Consider the following 17285-nt stretch of genomic DNA (forward strand, 5'->3'; position numbering starts at 1 on the left):
ACATGCTCAGGAATGACATGAAAAGGCCCTAAGATCACAATTCTGGGTACCCTTGAGAGTCTGCATAAGCAAGGAGCAAGCAGAGTTTTAAACTGTCTGGCTAAGTGCTGACTGCATACCCCAAATTGCATACAGAGCCCCTTACCATAAAGTGGAACACCTATTGGTTTCAGACATATAGGGAAAGTTCTGTCATTGTTTCAGGAAACCATATCTAAAGAACTAAAGGAAAGTGTGAGACCAGTATCTAACCAAATAGAGAATAACAATAAAAAGATAGAAATTATTTTTTAAAGGAAATTCTGGAGCTGAAAAGTACAATATTGAAAAGTTCACTAAAGGGGTACAATGGCAGGTAAGAATCAGCAAAACTGAAAGATAGGTAAATTGAGATGATCCAATCTGAGAAAAAGGATAGAAAAATGAATGAAAACAATGAACAGAGCCTCAAGAGACCTGTGGGACACCTGAAACCCCTACAAAAAAACAAAAAAACAAAAAAAACACACAACATACTCCCTAACAGTTTTCACAGAGGAGAAGAGATAGAAGGGGCAGAAAGAATATTTGAAGAAATAATGGGTGAAAACGTCCCAAATTTGATAATGAACAACAATCTACACATCTATGAAGCTCAATACATTCCAAGTAGGATAAACTCAAAGAGATCCACATGTAGATGTATCATAGTCAAACTGTCAAAAGTTAAATATAAAGAGAGAATTTTGAAAGCAGCAAGAGAGAAGTGACTTGTCAAATCCAAAGAAATCTTAATAACATTTGATTTCTCATTAGTAACCAGTAATGCCAAAAAAAAGTGGGATGACATTTTCAAAGCATTGAAAGAAAGACTGTCTATCACAAATTGTATATCCAGCAAAACTATCCTTCAGAATGGAAGGATCAACTTCCATCACTACAGGACAAAGAGCTCCATTACTCGCACCTAAGTGTAAATTATTAAAACAAACAAACCAACAAACATAACCTAAAAAAAATTTTTTTAACCCTAATCATTCAAAGACTTTGGAAAAGGTCCAAAGAGGAAACAGCAAATTAAGAAATACGTATTCAAGAAAAAATATAAATATTTGGTAGGAAATGTGAAAATCTGTGATATTTCAAGAAAGACTGCTGCCTGCCTCCCTCCTCCTAGTTCAGTGAGGCGGAAACTCCACTCCAGACTGCTGCAGCCAAGAACATAGGGCTATTTCTTCTTTCAGCTACCAGCTGTAAGGCTTTCTTCCTGGGAGAATCAGGACATCAATGTTTCTCATACTGCCTGCAGCTATCTATTGCTGAAGCTAAGTCCCAAGTGAGTGTGGTGGAGAGGTAGGGGGTTCCCTTCTTTTATCCAACCTCCACTCATGGAATGGAGACTCTATTTTGGGCATGGCACACTGAGAATACTTGAGGAGCTTCAATATAAGGGAAATGAAATTTCAAATCACAATGAGATAACATTTCACATCAACTAGGATGGTATAATAAAAACAAAGCAAAACAAATAAGAGTTGATGAGGAAGGATTTAGAAAAACTGGATCCATCATACATTTCTAACATCTATAATGTAACATGGTGCAGTTACTTTGGAAAACAGTCTGGCAGTTCCTCAAAAGGTGAAACATAGAGTTACCATATTACCCAGAGTTTCCAATCCTAGGTATGTGCTTAAGAGAACTGAATGATTTTGTTTATATGAAACATCTAGAATAGGCACATCTATAGCAACAGAACGTAGTAGTTGCCAGGAGCTGGAGGGAAGGAAGAATGGGTAGTGACTGCTAACGGTTATAGGGTTTCCTCTGGGGTGATAAACATATTCTGGAGTTAGTAGTGGTAGTTATTGTACAAGGTTATGCCAAAAAGTCCATTGAATTGCATACTTTAAAACTCTAATGGTGAGTTTAATGGTATGTGTATTATATCGAGAGAGAGAGAGAGAGAGAAAAAAAAATGGAAGAAATAGTTACTCTTTACTTGGAACTTTGTCATTATGGCTTAGGAGTTTGAAAATCACTTGGTCAACCTTATGCAGTGTCAACCATACACTAATAGCTTACCTCAGTTCCTGTTTCTCGCCAATCCCAAGCCCGACTTCCCCCTGGCCACACTTTGCAGTCCTTATAGATTTTAGTAGAGCCTTGTACTTTCATTTGCCCCCATGAGAGGGAAGCAATTTCAGGGGAAGACATAAGGAACTTAATTGAACTCTGAAATTGAAAGAAAAATATACTAAATCAGTTTTAAAGTAAGGTTGAAACAGCTCCAAAATACAGGAGCTATACTATAAACAGAATGTATTTCAAAATATAATGCTGTATACAAAATATAGTAAGCCCTGGTCCTCTATGAGTTAAGAAGCATCTTTCTCATTTATGTGGTTGTCACTTCTTCTCCGGAGGTCTAAAAAGTGAAATGTTTTTCTTGGGATCCTGAATCATCCAACCATGGAAACTAGATACTACAATTACTTCTCAGACTCTGGAGGGAATTCTCAGGATATTTTTGAGAGATAAAATTAAAGGTGGAGATTTACTTCAGCATGATGGAGTGAGGAAGTTGACAAATCCTTTCCCAAAAAGCAGGTATAGAGCTGGAAAAACTGTCAAAATAACAGTTTGGCACTCTGGAAATATTAAAGACATACTGCAAACTGAAAAACGCTTATTCATGAAAACCACTGAATTTCAGATAAGAACAGTAAGATGTCTTTTTGTTCTTGCCTGGGATTACTCCCATGCCCCTACAACAGTTCTGTTGGCACAGAGGTTCAACTTGATTGGGGCAGGGCATGAAAACCAACAGTCTTGCTGCTAAGGCAGAGGAGGCTCACTTGATTTAGAGCATTTTCAGTTAACCTGGTGATTTCAGTGGCAAGTAAATATGGATGGCAGGTGGCTCTGCTTCCTTAATATTGTTAAGCCTGTTTGGAACAAGCAATGGATTGTCAGAGTAGACAGGGATTTAAAAGGAATTCCCAAGAGGTGCTTGATAAGCTCTCTATCCAGAGTGGAGCAAAGGCTGTGAGCATATGCATCAAAGACAGGAATAGGCCTAAGTCATGGAAATGTTCTGGGCCAATGGAGCCTATAGAACATGCAAGGTGAAGAGGTGAGGGGGCTCAGGAGGACTCAGAAGAATGTAAGAGCCAGGGAAGAGATGAAAACATCTGAACATTGAACGTACTCCCCAGCACACACACTGATCCATCAGTAGAGAGGGTAAGTCTTACTGGCTTGAGGTGTTTGAACACAATCTTTGGCTGTACGCTAAGATATATAGGCACAGAGGAGACCCCCTAGGAAGCCAAGCTTAAAAGTGAAAACAAGGGGAACTCCCTGGCGGTCCAGTGATTAGGACTTGGCACTTTCACTTCTGGGACCAGGGTTCAATCCCTGGTTGGGGAGTTCCCGCAAGCCACGTGGCACGGACGAAAAAAGAAAGAAAAAAAAAAGCCCTTAATACAGATTTCAGTGGCCACACATTGCATGGGAGACAGAATCCACAGATTTAGTTTAGGCAAGTGACTAAACAGAAACAAATAAACTAAGAACAACAATGTAGGGGGAAAATCCAAATCCAGACTTTAATACACTATCTAAAATACCCAGTTTTCAATAAAAAATTACAAGACATGCAAAGAAACAAAAAAATGTGACTCACACTCATCAATTGAAACAGTATCTGAGCACTCCCATATATTTGATTTAGCAAAGACTTCAAAGAAGCTACTCTAAATATGTTCAAAGAACTAAAGGAAACTATTCATGAAGAATCAAAATTATGATGAAACAGGGGAAGGGCAAGTTAGGGGGATGGGATTAAGAGATACAAAATGCTCTGTATAAAATAGATATGCAACAAGGTTATATTGTATAGCACAGGGAATTATAGCCACCAGTGTTCTTGTAACTTTTAGTGGAGTATAATTTGTAAAAATAGTGAATCACTATGCTGTATACCTAAAACTAATGTAATGTTGTAAATCAACTATACCTCAGGGACTTCCCTGGTGGTCCAGTGGTTAAGAATCCACCTTCCAGTGCAGGGGACATGGGTTCCATCCCTGGTCAGGGAACTAAGATCCCGCATGCCGCAGGGCAACGAAGCCCGTGTGCTGCAACTACAGAGCCTGCATGCCACAACTACAGAGCCCGTGTGCCACAACTAAGACCCGACACAGCCAAAAATAAATAAATAAATATTTAAAGAAAACTATACTTCAATGTAAAAATTATGATGACAATGACTCAATGAATATAGAATCTCAATAAAGAGCTAGACATTTCAAAAAAGAATCAAATGGGAATTCTAGCATTGATAAGTACAATTAACTAAAAGGTGCTTGATTCAGGTTTCTCCAGAGAAACAGCACCAATAGACTATATATATTAACAGATTTATTTCACAGAAGTGGCTCATGCAATTGTGGGGATTGCCTAGTGCAAAATGTGCAGGGCAGGCTGGCAGGCTGCTAACTTTCAGGCAAGAGTTGTCATTTCAGTATTGACGTGTTATTTCTTCTTCCTCAAGGAAACCTCACTTTTCCTTTTGAGGCCTTTCAACTAATTGAATGAGGCCTTCCAAGAGTATTGAGGATAATCTTCTTTATTTAAAAGTCAACTAATTGTAGATGTAAACTAGGTCCACAAAACACCTTCACAGCAGCACCTAGATTAGTGTTTGATTGGATAACTGAGTGCTATAGCCCAGCCAAACTGACACGTAAAATTAACCTTCACAGTCCACCCTTGTTAATATGGTACCTATATACTTGTCCTTAAACTGTATTTAATCTCCAAATAAAGACAATAACAAAGTGATATTTCTCCCTAATATTAATAACTACTAACCCATTTTTAAAATGTGGAATATAACAAAGGACATAAACACACTATCTTTGGTGCTATGGGAGGAAGACACAAATTTATAAAACATGATTCTTGTTGAGAAGTTAATATTACACTAGAGGAGAGAAGACATATGCAAATAACTGTAACAATTTTTTAAAGGTGACTTTTAAAAATTACAAGGTAACTTGAAAAGTGGTATAAGGAAATTGTAATGAATTGTTATGAGGGTTGAGAAAGACTTCTGTACTAGTCTGCTAGAGTTTCCATAGTAAAATAACACAGACTGGGTAGCTTAAACAACAGAAATTTATTTTCTCATAGTCTGGAGACTGGAAGTCCAAGATCAAAGTGCCAGCAGGGCTGGTTTCTGGTGAGACCTCTTTTCCTGGCATGCAGATGGATTCTTTCTTGCTTTGTCCCCACATGGCCTTTTCTCTGTTCATGAGCACTCTTGATGTCTTTTCCTTTTCTTATAAGGATACCAGTCCCATGGGATTAGAGCCCCAGTCCTCATGGCCTCATTTAGCTTTAGTTACCTCCTTAAAGGCTCTATTTCCAAATATAGTCCCATTGAGGATTAGGGCTTCAACATATGAATTTTGGGGAGGCACAGTTCGGTCCATAGTAGCTATCCTGTGGCAGTACTACACAGTCTTGATTACTGTAGCTTTGTAGTCACTTTTGAAACCAGGAAGTGTGAGACCTTCAACTTTGTTCATCACTTAAAAAACCGTTGAGGATATTCTGGGTTCCTTGCACTTCCATATTAATATTAGGACCAACTTACACATTTCTACAAAAAAGCCAACATAATTTTTCTTTCAGTAAAAATAATTATTTCATCAGAGAAATTGGTTTCAGTCATGTTCTTAAGAAATAAGAATAGACTGATGCATAACTCTTAAGAAAAAAGATGGTAAGACACTTCTAAAAGTGTTTCTTCAATGAATAGAATTCTATTGCAACAGAGAATTCAGTTATCATTAAGAGAAAGAACCAGAAAATGGCTGGATTAAATCTTGTTTTTATTACTTCTTTTTATTTTCATATATTTTCCTATGAAACTATTTTGAAAACTATAGATTCCTACTTCTGTTGACACAACAGCTTTTTCACTACATGTAACATATCCACATACTTCTAGAAGTATTTCTTGTAAAAGTGAGTTTTAAACAAACCTAAGTAAATTTGCTCATCACTAATTAGGAATTCCCAAACTGGCTCCACAACTGAATTGAATTCACTTCAATATACATTTGCCAGGCTTACAATATCTGTAAAAAAGATTGTGTGACAAATGCAAAGATAATATGTTGGGGAAACAGAAATATGTATAAATTATTCCAATATAAGGCAGACTGTTATCAATGTAATTTGACAAAATTGAAGGCTAAGCCATTAAATTTTAAAATCAGAGCATAATTACATTCAATTAAATGCAGAAATATCTTTTAGAGTTCAAGAGTTTTCACAAATGTATAAACTTGCCAGTCATGAAACAGAATGTATCTTGAAATTTCCCTTGTGCACCTTTCTAGTCAATCCCCTTTCAAGCTCAAAAGAAGCTTTTGATTTCTATTCCCATATATTAGCTAGACCTTCATATTGATGGAATTTTACAGTACCTACTCTTTTGTGTCTTTCTTCTTTCACTCAAAATGCTTTTGAGATTCACCCATGTTGTAATATATATCAAGTGTGTATCAGTCTGAGTAGTAGTCTGTTGAAAGACTGTATCACAATTTATTTACCCATTCTTCTTCTGACGAGCATTTTGTTTGTTTCTTTTTGGTATTTTGAATAAACTAGTCATTAATTCTGAATACAAAACTATTTTGTCTTTTCCCTTAAGAGAATGTGAAATTTGAACTATCTTAAGAAATTTCTTATTCATAAATAAAGACTGAGTGTAGGTAATTTAATTCTTATTTAAAGGCTTCTTTATGGCAGTAGCAATAAATTATAGTTTTTTTTTAAAGCTACTTTTTTTTTCTATCTTTACCTTTTAGTCTGATATATATAACGCAATTATTTAACTACATAAATTGGGATTAAATTCTTGTAACCCACAAATTCTCTTAGCCCAAGGCAAGAAGAGACAGTGCTTATCATTTATTTTTTTTCCAAGAACAGACTTAGTGAAGGTATGACCTAAACCTTGTTTTGTAGTACAACATCTCTCATCTTTTGGGTGGATATAACTTTTGATGCCCATGGACTTTGTTCTAATGCCAATCTTGATCAGAAAAGCAGAAATTCTAACCTTATTTATCAGTCCCCACTTTGAGTAACAATGTCAGCACTGAGAAAAGAAAAAAATTATATAAAGCTTTTTTTTTTAGAAAGTTATATTTACAGTCCCATGGGAGAGCAGGTGAGGTGCTGGAAAAGCTGAAAGCGAAGAGAGAGAAAGGAAAGAGGCAGGGGGGTAGTGTTCAGAAAATGATATAGCTAAATCTTTCTTTTGGTTTGAAGGTTTTTTTTCCATCAAAATTCATTCACAAAGATATGATTTTATTTAATATTGTGTACCTGCTTTTCATTTAAGGTCAATTAAGTTATGATCTTATGAAGATTTTTGTATCTTTGCAAAACTGGTAAGTTCTGGGTCAAATTTTTCTTAAACTGGGGTCTTCAGGGCCCCAGGTATAGAGATATATACTTGGGAGTTTGAGAGTTCTACCAACATATTTCAGTTTACTTTTTTTTTTTTTAATTGAGGGATAGTTGATGAACAATATTATATAAGCTTCAGGTGTACAACAACACAGTGATTCACACTTTTAAAACACAATTTTTAAAGGTTATACTATATTTATATCCATTATATTGTAAAATAATGGCTATATTCCCTGTGTTGTACAATATATGTTTTAGTTTAGTTCTGTTTCATTTCAGTGTTGTTTAAAATATTTTACTACACATTAAATTAAGACTTCTCTTTTGCTATGATAATTCATCACATTTTCCTAAAGTGAGACTTTTCTTTTTTTTTTTAACTTTTTTTTTTTAAACATCTTTATTGGAGTATAATTGCTTTACAATAGTGTGTTAGTTTCTGCTTTATAACAAAGTGAATCAGCTATACATACACATATATCCCCATAAAAATATGGAATGCTTCACGAATTTGCGTGTCATCCTTGCGCAGGGGCCATGCTAATCTTCTCTGTATCGTTCCAATTTTAGTATACGTGCTGCTGAAGCGAGCACTTTTTTAACTTTTCTATTGTGGCACACCATTCTAACCATTTTTAAGTGTATAGTTCAATGGCATCAAGTACATTCACATTGTTGTATAGACTTTAATTACATCAGTATTTCTTAAACTGAAATTTTCAAGAGTATTTGTAAATTTTATTTTTTTTTACTAAAATTAATTTTTATTGGCGTATAGTTGCTTTACAATGTTGTGTAAGTTTCTGCTGTACAGCAAAATAATCAGCTATACATATACATATATCCCCTCTTTTTTGGATTTCCTTTCCATTTAGGTCACCACAGTGCATTAAGTACAATTCCTGTGCTATACAGTATGTTCTCATTAGTAATCTATTTTATACATAGTATCTATAGTGTATATGTGTCAATCCCAATCTCCCAATTCCTCCCCCTCCCAGTATTTGTAAATTTTAAAACAACATTTTTTTCCTTTAAAAAGGGTTTGTAGGGAATCCCCTGGTGGTGCAGTGGTTGCAGGGACTTCCCTGGTGGTGCAGTGGTTAAGAATCCGCCTGCCAAAGCAGGGGACACAGGTTTGAGCCCTGGTCTGGGAAGATCCCACATGCCGTGGAGCAACTAAGCCCCAGCACCACAACTACTGAGCCTGCGCTCCAGAGCCCGCGAGCCACAACTACTGAGCCTGCGTGCCATAACTACTGAAGCCCATGTGTCTAGAGCCCATGCTCCGCAGCAAAGAGAAGCCACCACAATCGCACTGCAACGAAGAGTAGCCGCTGCTCCGCTGCTCGCCACAACTAGAGAAAGCCCGCGCGCAGCAACAAAGACCCAACACAGCCAAAAATAAACAAATAAAATTTTAAAATAAATAAATTAATAAAAAGGGTTTGCTTTTTTTTTTTTTTTAAAGTTTTTGGCTGCACCCCACTGGTATGTGGGATCTTAGTTCCCCGCCAGGGATCGAACCCTCACCTCCTGCATTGGAAGGCAGAGTCTTAACCATTGGACTGCTGGGGAAGTCCCAAAAAGGGTTTGTATATTATTTGAGATTAAGAATCAGTGTTCTAGGTAATAAACTCCTCTTATAATATAGAATTTTTTTCTCTTGATAAACGAGTATTCTTTCTTTCTTTAGATAATAAGTCTGATATAGAACATTACAGTTTTCCCCTTTTTTACCTAGAAATGCAGAACAAAATTCAATTTTTAATTGTGGTAATCATTTTCTCTGTTCCCAATATAATTACTTGACTATATATTTATTTTCCTTTAATTATAAATGGTCCTATTTTAAATGGTTTATATTATACTTTGAAATTCTTTTTAGTAAGTAGATACTATATAAATTTTAAATGCGCACTGAAATTTTTGGCTCAGAGTAGTAAACTATCACTTACAAATAGCTGAATTCAATCTAAATTTTAGGAATTTTCTTCAATAGTAGCAACTAATATTTTTAAAGTATTTACAGTGTGCCAGGGCATTGTGCTAATCAATTTACTGTGAATTATCTAGTAAAATCCTATGTTGTAGGTACTATTATCACCCCGACTTTACAGAGGTTCAGAGAAATAAAAAATCTTCCGCAATGTCCTGAGGCGGTTCCGTTAGGAATCAAGTCTTGCCGAACTCCAAAGCTCAGGCTCTTAACCAAAATGCACATTGTATCCCAAGCTGCACATTCTACTCTGCATTACTGATGGTTTTTCTGAGATTCTTTGTGGGAGAATGCTCACTGCTTCTCCCAACGAAGCGGAACCCTGTCTTGTAAGAAACTTTTTGCCCTTGCACAAAGTTTCCTACCATGTCCACCCTCAGTGTAGTCCTAGTGCACCCTCTGATCTTGGGCCGCTACAGAGCCTGGTCCCCAGATCTTCGTGACTCAACAAAGCCCCTCCCCCTCACACGCTGGCAACCACAGCAGGGCCCTGTCCTCTCACACCTTGGTCCCTGTGAAGAGCCTGGTCCTTTTAGACCCTGATTTCCTAGCAGGGCCCCAACTCCTCAGACAGTGATCCTGGCAGAACCTCGTTCCATCAGGCCCTCGTCCCCCAGAGTTTTCAGACACGCTTTCCAGCACAGGTGCGGTTCTTGTACCTTAGCAGTATCCCTCAGCAAACTTTCACTGAGACATCTCCATACAAAGGTTCCATCCCAACCACTAATTCAGGGCACCTCTCCACCTTTCCCCTCTCCAATTTTTTCTCAGAATCGTTTTTTTCCCCCCTATTCCGCTCTATTGTTGCTTCTTATTCACTCTCCTCAACTTCCCCCACCATCTGGTGCCCCAGTTTCTGTCCCGGGAGTGCCCCCCCAAACTTACCCAATGCCCTCTCTCCGAGGAGCAGCGATCTCGAACGGCTCCCTGCTTTACCTCTCACCTTTGCTCCCGCGGACCCGTTTAGGCGATCCCCCCGCGACTCGCCCGGCCCTGGAAAAGTCTTTTGGCCTGTTATCGAGTGAAGCTCCGCCCCCTTCAAGCCTATTGGTCACCGCTCCTAAAACTCCCGCCTCTCCAGCTTCCAGCCCGCCTCCCTGCCCCGCAGCCCTTGTTTTCATTCCCCTTGTCACACGAGGCAGTGGCGAACCCGAAGTGGGAGGAGCGAGGGAGGGGGGCGGAAAGAGAGCGGAAAGCGAACGGCACTGGGCGCCTCTCTTTCCTACGTCTGACTCGGTTCTCGACTGCTCCGGGCCGCCGTTGTATTGTGGGATCGCTGCGCCGTGCCTGAGACGCTCGGATCCGCAGGGGCGCCCACTTGCTAGCGCCTCCTGTCGTCTGTAAGGTTGCCCTGCCATTCCTCGGCACCCCAACTCCCCCCACCCCCCTATCGCCTCCTCCTCCATCCGCCAGTTCAAAATGGCGGCGGCGGCGGCAGCGGCGGTGGCTATGGCTCCTCCGGGCTGCCCGGGTTCTTGCCCCAACTTCGCCGTAGTCTGCTCCTTCTTGGAGCGCTACGGGCCGCTGCTCGACCTGCCTGAGTTGCCGTTCCCCGAGCTGGAGCGGGTGCTGCAAGCTCCGCCGCCCGACGTCGGCAACGGAGAAGGTAAGCTAGGGGCCCGAACGCCCGGCGGGAAGCGGCCCTGGCACGCTCCTTCTCTCCGCTCTTCACAGACACCCGGGACCTCCGAGGCTCTGTCCTCCCGCCGGGGCGCAGTTCCGCCCGGCCGGCCTTCTCCTCCCAGCCCCCGGGGTCTTGGGCAGTGGGGAGGCGGGGCGGAGGCCCCGTAGGGCCACTCCGCCCGACGCCCATTAGAGGTGGGGGCGTCGCGGGCTAGGTCTGGGCTGGGGGCGGGGAGGGGTCATTGTGCTGGTCGGCCGCCCCTGGGACTGCTATCCCGCGGCGGGGGCCAGGCCCCCCAATCCTTCTCCCTCTCGGTGGCGGGGGAAGGGGAGCGCAGGTTCCGGCCAGCTTTGCGCTTTTCTCCTCTACTCCTCCCTCACTCCCTCCCCTCCTCCCACCATCCTCGCTACCATCTCCGGGGAGGCTGGGCTCATCTTCTCGGGGCGCCCCTTTCTCTCCCTCCACCTGGGTGGGCGGGGGCCAGCGGACACTTCATCTCTCCCTCCCTCTAGTGGGAACTCCCCCGAGAGAGTCGGCTCTGGTCTCTTTTCCTTTCCCCTCCAGGGCTGGTTTAACCCCTCAAACTCCTTCCTCTGAGTCGGGAGGTTTGCTCCTCCTCCTTAGGAGGGGGTCCTCCTCCATTCTCGCTTTGGGGGACGAAGTCGGTTCAGCTTCTCCACTTTGGAGGGTAGAGGGTTAATTTCTCCTCCCCCATAGTTTTCCTCCTCCTCCCCACCTCCCCCCAAATAATAGAAGAGCATCTCCCCACTTTTCCAGTCCCTTCCCCCTTCATCCTGGCATAAGGCTTAGGGGAAGAAGAAGTCGCCCTCCCATTTGCAGGGTAGGGTGGGGTGGTTAGTATGTAGGGTGGAGGAGGGGCTCAGACGGAGGGGAAACAGTTGAAGAAGGTGCTTGTTGCTCATGTTTCTCTCTCTGGTGCCGCCGGTCTATTATTGGTGTTCGCAAGTGGTGCTCCTTCCACATAAGGCCACCGCGCGGCTTCAGGGCGCATGCTCTGCCCGGCCCCATTGAAACTTCCTGCTGGTGCTGCGGCGGCGGCGGCGGCGGCGGCGGCGGCGGCGGCGGCGGCGGCGGCGGCGGCGGCGGCGGCGGCGGCGGCGGCTGGTGGTTCTTTTCGCTGGAGCATCTCCGCGCTGCGCCTGCTGCCTCCAACCCTCATTGAGCGCATCACTCACTCCCTGTTTATTCCCGATCCATGCCTCTGCTTTCTGGCACATTTCTTTTTTCAGAGAAGGGATTTTTGTTGTACTCTGAGCATTGCCTTTATCTGGGAACAGCCCTTGGCTGGAGAAGAAACGTTTCCAAATAGGTCTTTTTTTTTTTCCCCCTTTTTGTCCGTATTAGGTGGCCACAGTGGACTGGGTATTGTGCAAAACAGATAGCTATTTCCTTTACAAGAAATCAGGGCCGCTCTTCAATTCTCCATGGAAATGAAGAAGTTTCTGTTAACAGAATATATTTACATAGCTAGGAAGAGCCCAAGTGTGAAGTTGTTCAAAATATTACCTATAGAGAAAATTATATTATGGCTACCAAAGACTCAGATTAATACAGCAGTATGGTACAGGCATATATCTCTTCTTACCTGCCCAAATCTCGTCTACTATTCATAAACTCTGGCAAATAAAAGTTTATATAAAGACTTCCTGCAGAATTTCTTGAAAAGTTAAACTCCCCAATATAGTAATTTCAATTACAATTTGATGACTATCAAATTGTATTTATATTTCTTTTACGGAAATGGTCATTATGAAGGAGAGTGCCTTATAAGTTACTTTTAGGATACCTTGGAAAATGATGGTAATGTATAAGAGAGAAGTGTGGGAATTTGAGGAAAGGGATTGCTGGTAAATTGTTTTTAGAATGTATTTGGACCAAGTTGGAATGCAGGCATAAATTTTCTGTCATGGCATTATATTTTGGGTGGTATATAAGATTGCTTGCTTCTCCATTCCTTTTAAGTATTTTGGCCACTGCATTTGACTTCTGTTAGTAACAAGAAAAAATATCAGGGTCAGTCTAATACTTCATGTTACTTTTCTATCTAGGATTGAACGATGGGCGACTAGCTGAGTAAAAAATGAGAAGTAATACGAGTTGAGAGCTTATACAGTGGGTTCAGCCATGCATTACTGTTGGTATAGTTTCAACTATAATAATAGATCTTGTCATAAGGTGATCCAAGAATAATAATTAATGTTACACAGCTCAAGACCCTTGGCAAGTGAAAAGTCGCTGCAGGTGAAATTCTGCTACTGTGCAGGGAAAAGATTTTTAGGCCTTTGGTGATGGTTAACCTACTTGTAGTAGTTGATAATACTGCTCCAACTAAGAAGATTTGGACTGAGTCTTGGGGAAGGAGTTGTGGTGCACTAGAAAGAGTTAAAAGACATTGGTTTTAGTTGAACTAAATATTTTGCTGATAATCTCTGGACAGCTGAATCAACCTCTTGAATAGTGTAATAATATGTAGTTTGTGGGGGCAAATTACTTAATTTCTATGGACCTCAGTTTCTTGAGTAAGTAGAGGTAATATCTGGGGATCAAATGAAATGTTTCAAAAATCGTTTCATAAACCAAGTACTTACAAATATTATTATTATTATTTTTTTGGCCATGCCGCACTGCCTGCTGGATCTTAGTTCCCCGACCAGGGATTGAACCCTGACCCTGGTAGTGAAAGTGCCAAGTCCTAACCACTGGACCGCCAGGGAATTCCTTAAATATTCTTGTATTACAAATTTTATTAAAGATATTTGTGAGGTAGAAGACACAAAAGTACATTTGGAATGAAAATGTTAAATTCTTAGCATGTAGTGAGAAAGGAGTTTAAGCACAGTATAATGTTGAGCTACTGTGCTCTTGGGGAAAAGTCTTTGTTATAATCAAAGGAGTTTTGCTCTATATACATTTTAGTATTTTTAAAAGGCAGTTCTTAGTGCCATTTAAATAATCCTATTTTATAAAACTTTTGGTTTTTCCTAGTGTGATTAGTCCTTAAAAGGTTTGTAAAGTATATTCTTCTGAGTTGCCAGTTAAATTCTTTTTTACCTAGACATTTATTGTTGTAGCTATATCGACACTATGACATCTTTGGAGAAGACTGTATTTCTCTATATTATCCTTGTTTGGGCCCTTTATGATCTTTCCCTTAAATTTTTGTTTATAAGTCTTAATTTGACATTATGGCTTCAGCTTCCTTCATCCCCTACAGTCTCAATTTTTAAATTTGGTTTTATAAACTACTTGTTTAGTCTTAAGGATATAAGCTACCATTTATTGAGCATTTACTATGTGCAAACATCATCTCCTTATTTCTTACAACTATTCCCTGAGGTTGGTACTATTATTCCTATTTGGCAGGCGTAGAAACTAGGTTCAAGAGATTGATTCAGCTGTCCAGTGCCCAAGATTATACAGTTTTTGGTAGAATCTTAGATTTGTTATTGATATTAGTTAGAATAGGAAAAGAATGTGCCAACTGAAGGTATGTTTTATTCCCTCTCCCTCAGTCTACTGTAGCCCTCCCAATTCTGTGCTCTGTATGGACTTCCCCAGCTTCCTCTTGATGGGAGGTGGTTGATCAGGAGGTATGGCTGTAAACAAAAGTGGACATTGACTTTGTGGAATTACCAACATCCAGGGCTCCCAAGTATATTCCCTCTCCTCCAGAGGGCATTCTTCTTCAAGAGGAAAATATACTTTTTCATTCTTTAAACATAGTCTTTGTATGGGTACTGATTGAGAAGTTATATGTATCTAATAACAGTCTATTAAGGTGTGTATGGATAAGGTTGAGTGAGTTATTGTATAGTATTAAACAAGTTGAATCATTAGTTTTTTGGTTTGGTTTTTTAATTTTAATTTTTAGAGTAATTTTAGGTTTGATTTGTGTTTTGCATTTTTAAATGAATTGAAGTTTACCTCTTGCAGTCAAAATGTCAAGTATAAAAGGATATACCTTATTTTTTTAACTGGACTTGTGATTGTAACTTAATATGTTCTCTTCTGTTGGTGATAATCGAATTGTGTGACAGCAGTTTTTAGGTTCATTCATAAAGTAGAAAGGTGACTTTACCATAACTAGAGTCACCATCTGTTGCTTTGAGCAAAAGATCTTACCAGGTACATGTGCCAGGAGTTGCATGGATCTACAGTGGTAGACTGTTGGTGGTAGCATTGCTGGAACCAGAACCTCGTTTGGTCGAAAATGTCTAGTTTTGGCTCTTCCACCTTTGAAAGAAGAAATATTCTTTAGACATTTATTAGAGGGAAGGAGAGAAAGGTATTTCTTTTCCATCATTTTTGGTATATCACAGAGTTGAGGTAACCAAAAGTTATGGACGCTTGGAGGGAGGTTGTTGGCATTGTCCCAGAACTGGAGGTAATAGGGACAGGAGTTTTCTGGCTAAATTGGGCCTGTTAATGAAAAATGAGTTTCTTCTTTTTTAAATTAGTAAGAAGTTTGCCTTGAAATTTACCTGTGTTGTTAAATTCTCAGCTAGTAAGGAAGGTAAGCATTTATTAGCTACTTCATTTACTTAATTTGTATATTGAATATTTGCTATATTCTAAGTACAGTAAACATTATGGTGATTATTTATTTTTTAAAATACCCTTTTTTTTTTTTTTTTTTTTTTTGGCCATGCGGCTTGTGGGATTTTAGTTCCCGGACCAGGGATTGAAGCCAGGCCCTTGGCATTGAGAGCACAGAGTCCTAACCACTGGACCACCGGGGAATTCCCTACGGTGATTATTTTAAAAAGACATTAAACATGGGCCCTTCTTTTAAGGATTTCCTAATCTAGTAAGAAGTAGCAAGGCTGAGCTTGAGTTACTATCACCATTCAAATGCTTATTTTTTTCTCTGGGATTTTTTTTTAATATATAAATTTATTTATGGTGCGTTGGGTCTTCATTACTGCATGCAGGCTTTCTCTAGTTGTGGAGAGCAGGGGCTACTCTTTGTTGCAGTGAGCGGGCTTCTCATTGTGGTGGCTTCTCTTGTTGCGAAGCACGGGCTCTAGGCACGCAGGCTTCAGTAGTTGTGGCGCGTGGGCTCAGTCGTTGTGGCTCGCGGGCTTTAGAGCGCAGGCTCAGTAGTTGTGGCGCACGGGCTTAGTGGCTCCACGGCATGTGGGATCCTCCCGGACCAGGGATCGAACCCGTGTCCCCTGCATTGGCAGGCGGATTCTTAACCCCTGCACCAGCGGGGAAGTCCCCTCTCTGGGACTTTTGTCAACTGAAGTTAGTAGTCTATGAATTCTAGTCTATAAGTTAATAGACTAAAATTATTTCTATGACAACTTTATGGTGAGATGTACAACTTCATACAGTGTGGGAAAGTAAGAACAATTCAGACCCAAAGTACACTTTAGCCTGAATCATGTATTCAAGGAAGGTATTTATGTGTGTTCCTGGATTTGAGAAAATTTCTTTGGCTCTCTACCTGATGGATATAGTCTTAATATAGTGTGCCTGGGTGTTTTTGTTTTGTTTTTCTGTTTTTACTGTGTGGCAGATCCCGTTACAAAGGGTATCAACGTGTTTTCTGTTTTCATGTTAGAATTTTTGAAGTATCAAATACTGCTTGAGAGAGTAATGTGGGGCTTCATTTAAAAAAAAAAAGATTGATTCTTTCAACAAATGTTAATTGATTACCTAATGTGTGCCAGGTACACTATACACTGGGGATACATTGGTGAGCAAGATAGATAAGATACTTCTCCTTATGGAGCTCATAGTTTAGCAGCAAAGATAGACAATGAAGCAGTGATTTTTTAAAAAAATGTTATTATATGGGCAAGTATACTGTACACTGTAGTGATACATATTTTTAGTGAACTTTGTTTTATAATTTGTTTAGCTTTGTATTTATCCTATCTGTATGCTTTTTTTCCTATATTTGTACAAGTTTATCTTAATAATTTTCTGGATGGTAGGGTTATAAGTTTTTATTTTTTCTTTGTATCATATTTTTTCACATTTCCTTTTCAATACTAATTATGTATCTCTTTGGTAATCACAAAAACAAATTATTTAAAAGTAGTCGTGTACCAAGAAGTGAACTGGGTGAAAGTGGTCAAAAGGTACAGACTTCCAGTTATAAAATAAATAAGTCGTAGGGATATAATGTACAGCATGGTGACTATAGTTAATAATACT

At 40.0% G+C, this 17285-nt stretch overlaps 2 protein-coding genes and 1 non-coding gene across 3 annotated transcripts in view; 1 reads left to right on the forward strand and 2 right to left on the reverse strand.

Moving 5' to 3' along the window:
* AAMDC (adipogenesis associated Mth938 domain containing) overlaps positions 1-10509 on the reverse strand; it is a 33524-nt gene extending 23015 nt beyond the window's left edge. Inside the window, exons 1-2 of the mRNA XM_068555915.1 lie at positions 10361-10509; positions 2065-2214 (exon numbers count right to left, since the gene is read on the reverse strand). Of these exons, the coding sequence (XP_068412016.1) occupies positions 2065-2196 (132 nt within the window). The 5' untranslated portion in view covers positions 2197-2214; positions 10361-10509. The remainder of the gene's footprint in view (positions 1-2064; positions 2215-10360) is intronic.
* LOC137772756 (U6 spliceosomal RNA) lies at positions 7964-8070 on the reverse strand. The gene has a single exon (XR_011075559.1). It is a non-coding gene; the product is annotated as a U6 spliceosomal RNA (small nuclear RNA).
* Positions 10510-10686: 177 nt separating the features above from the next.
* Positions 10687-17285, forward strand: part of RSF1 (remodeling and spacing factor 1) — a 168513-nt gene continuing 161914 nt past the window's right edge. Inside the window, exon 1 of the mRNA XM_068554578.1 lies at positions 10687-11081. Within this exon, the coding sequence (XP_068410679.1) occupies positions 10895-11081 (187 nt within the window). The 5' untranslated portion in view covers positions 10687-10894. The remainder of the gene's footprint in view (positions 11082-17285) is intronic.

This window comes from Eschrichtius robustus, chromosome 11 (assembly GCF_028021215.1).
Source record: "Eschrichtius robustus isolate mEscRob2 chromosome 11, mEscRob2.pri, whole genome shotgun sequence".
In the NCBI taxonomy this organism is placed as follows: Eukaryota; Metazoa; Chordata; class Mammalia; order Artiodactyla; family Eschrichtiidae; genus Eschrichtius; species Eschrichtius robustus.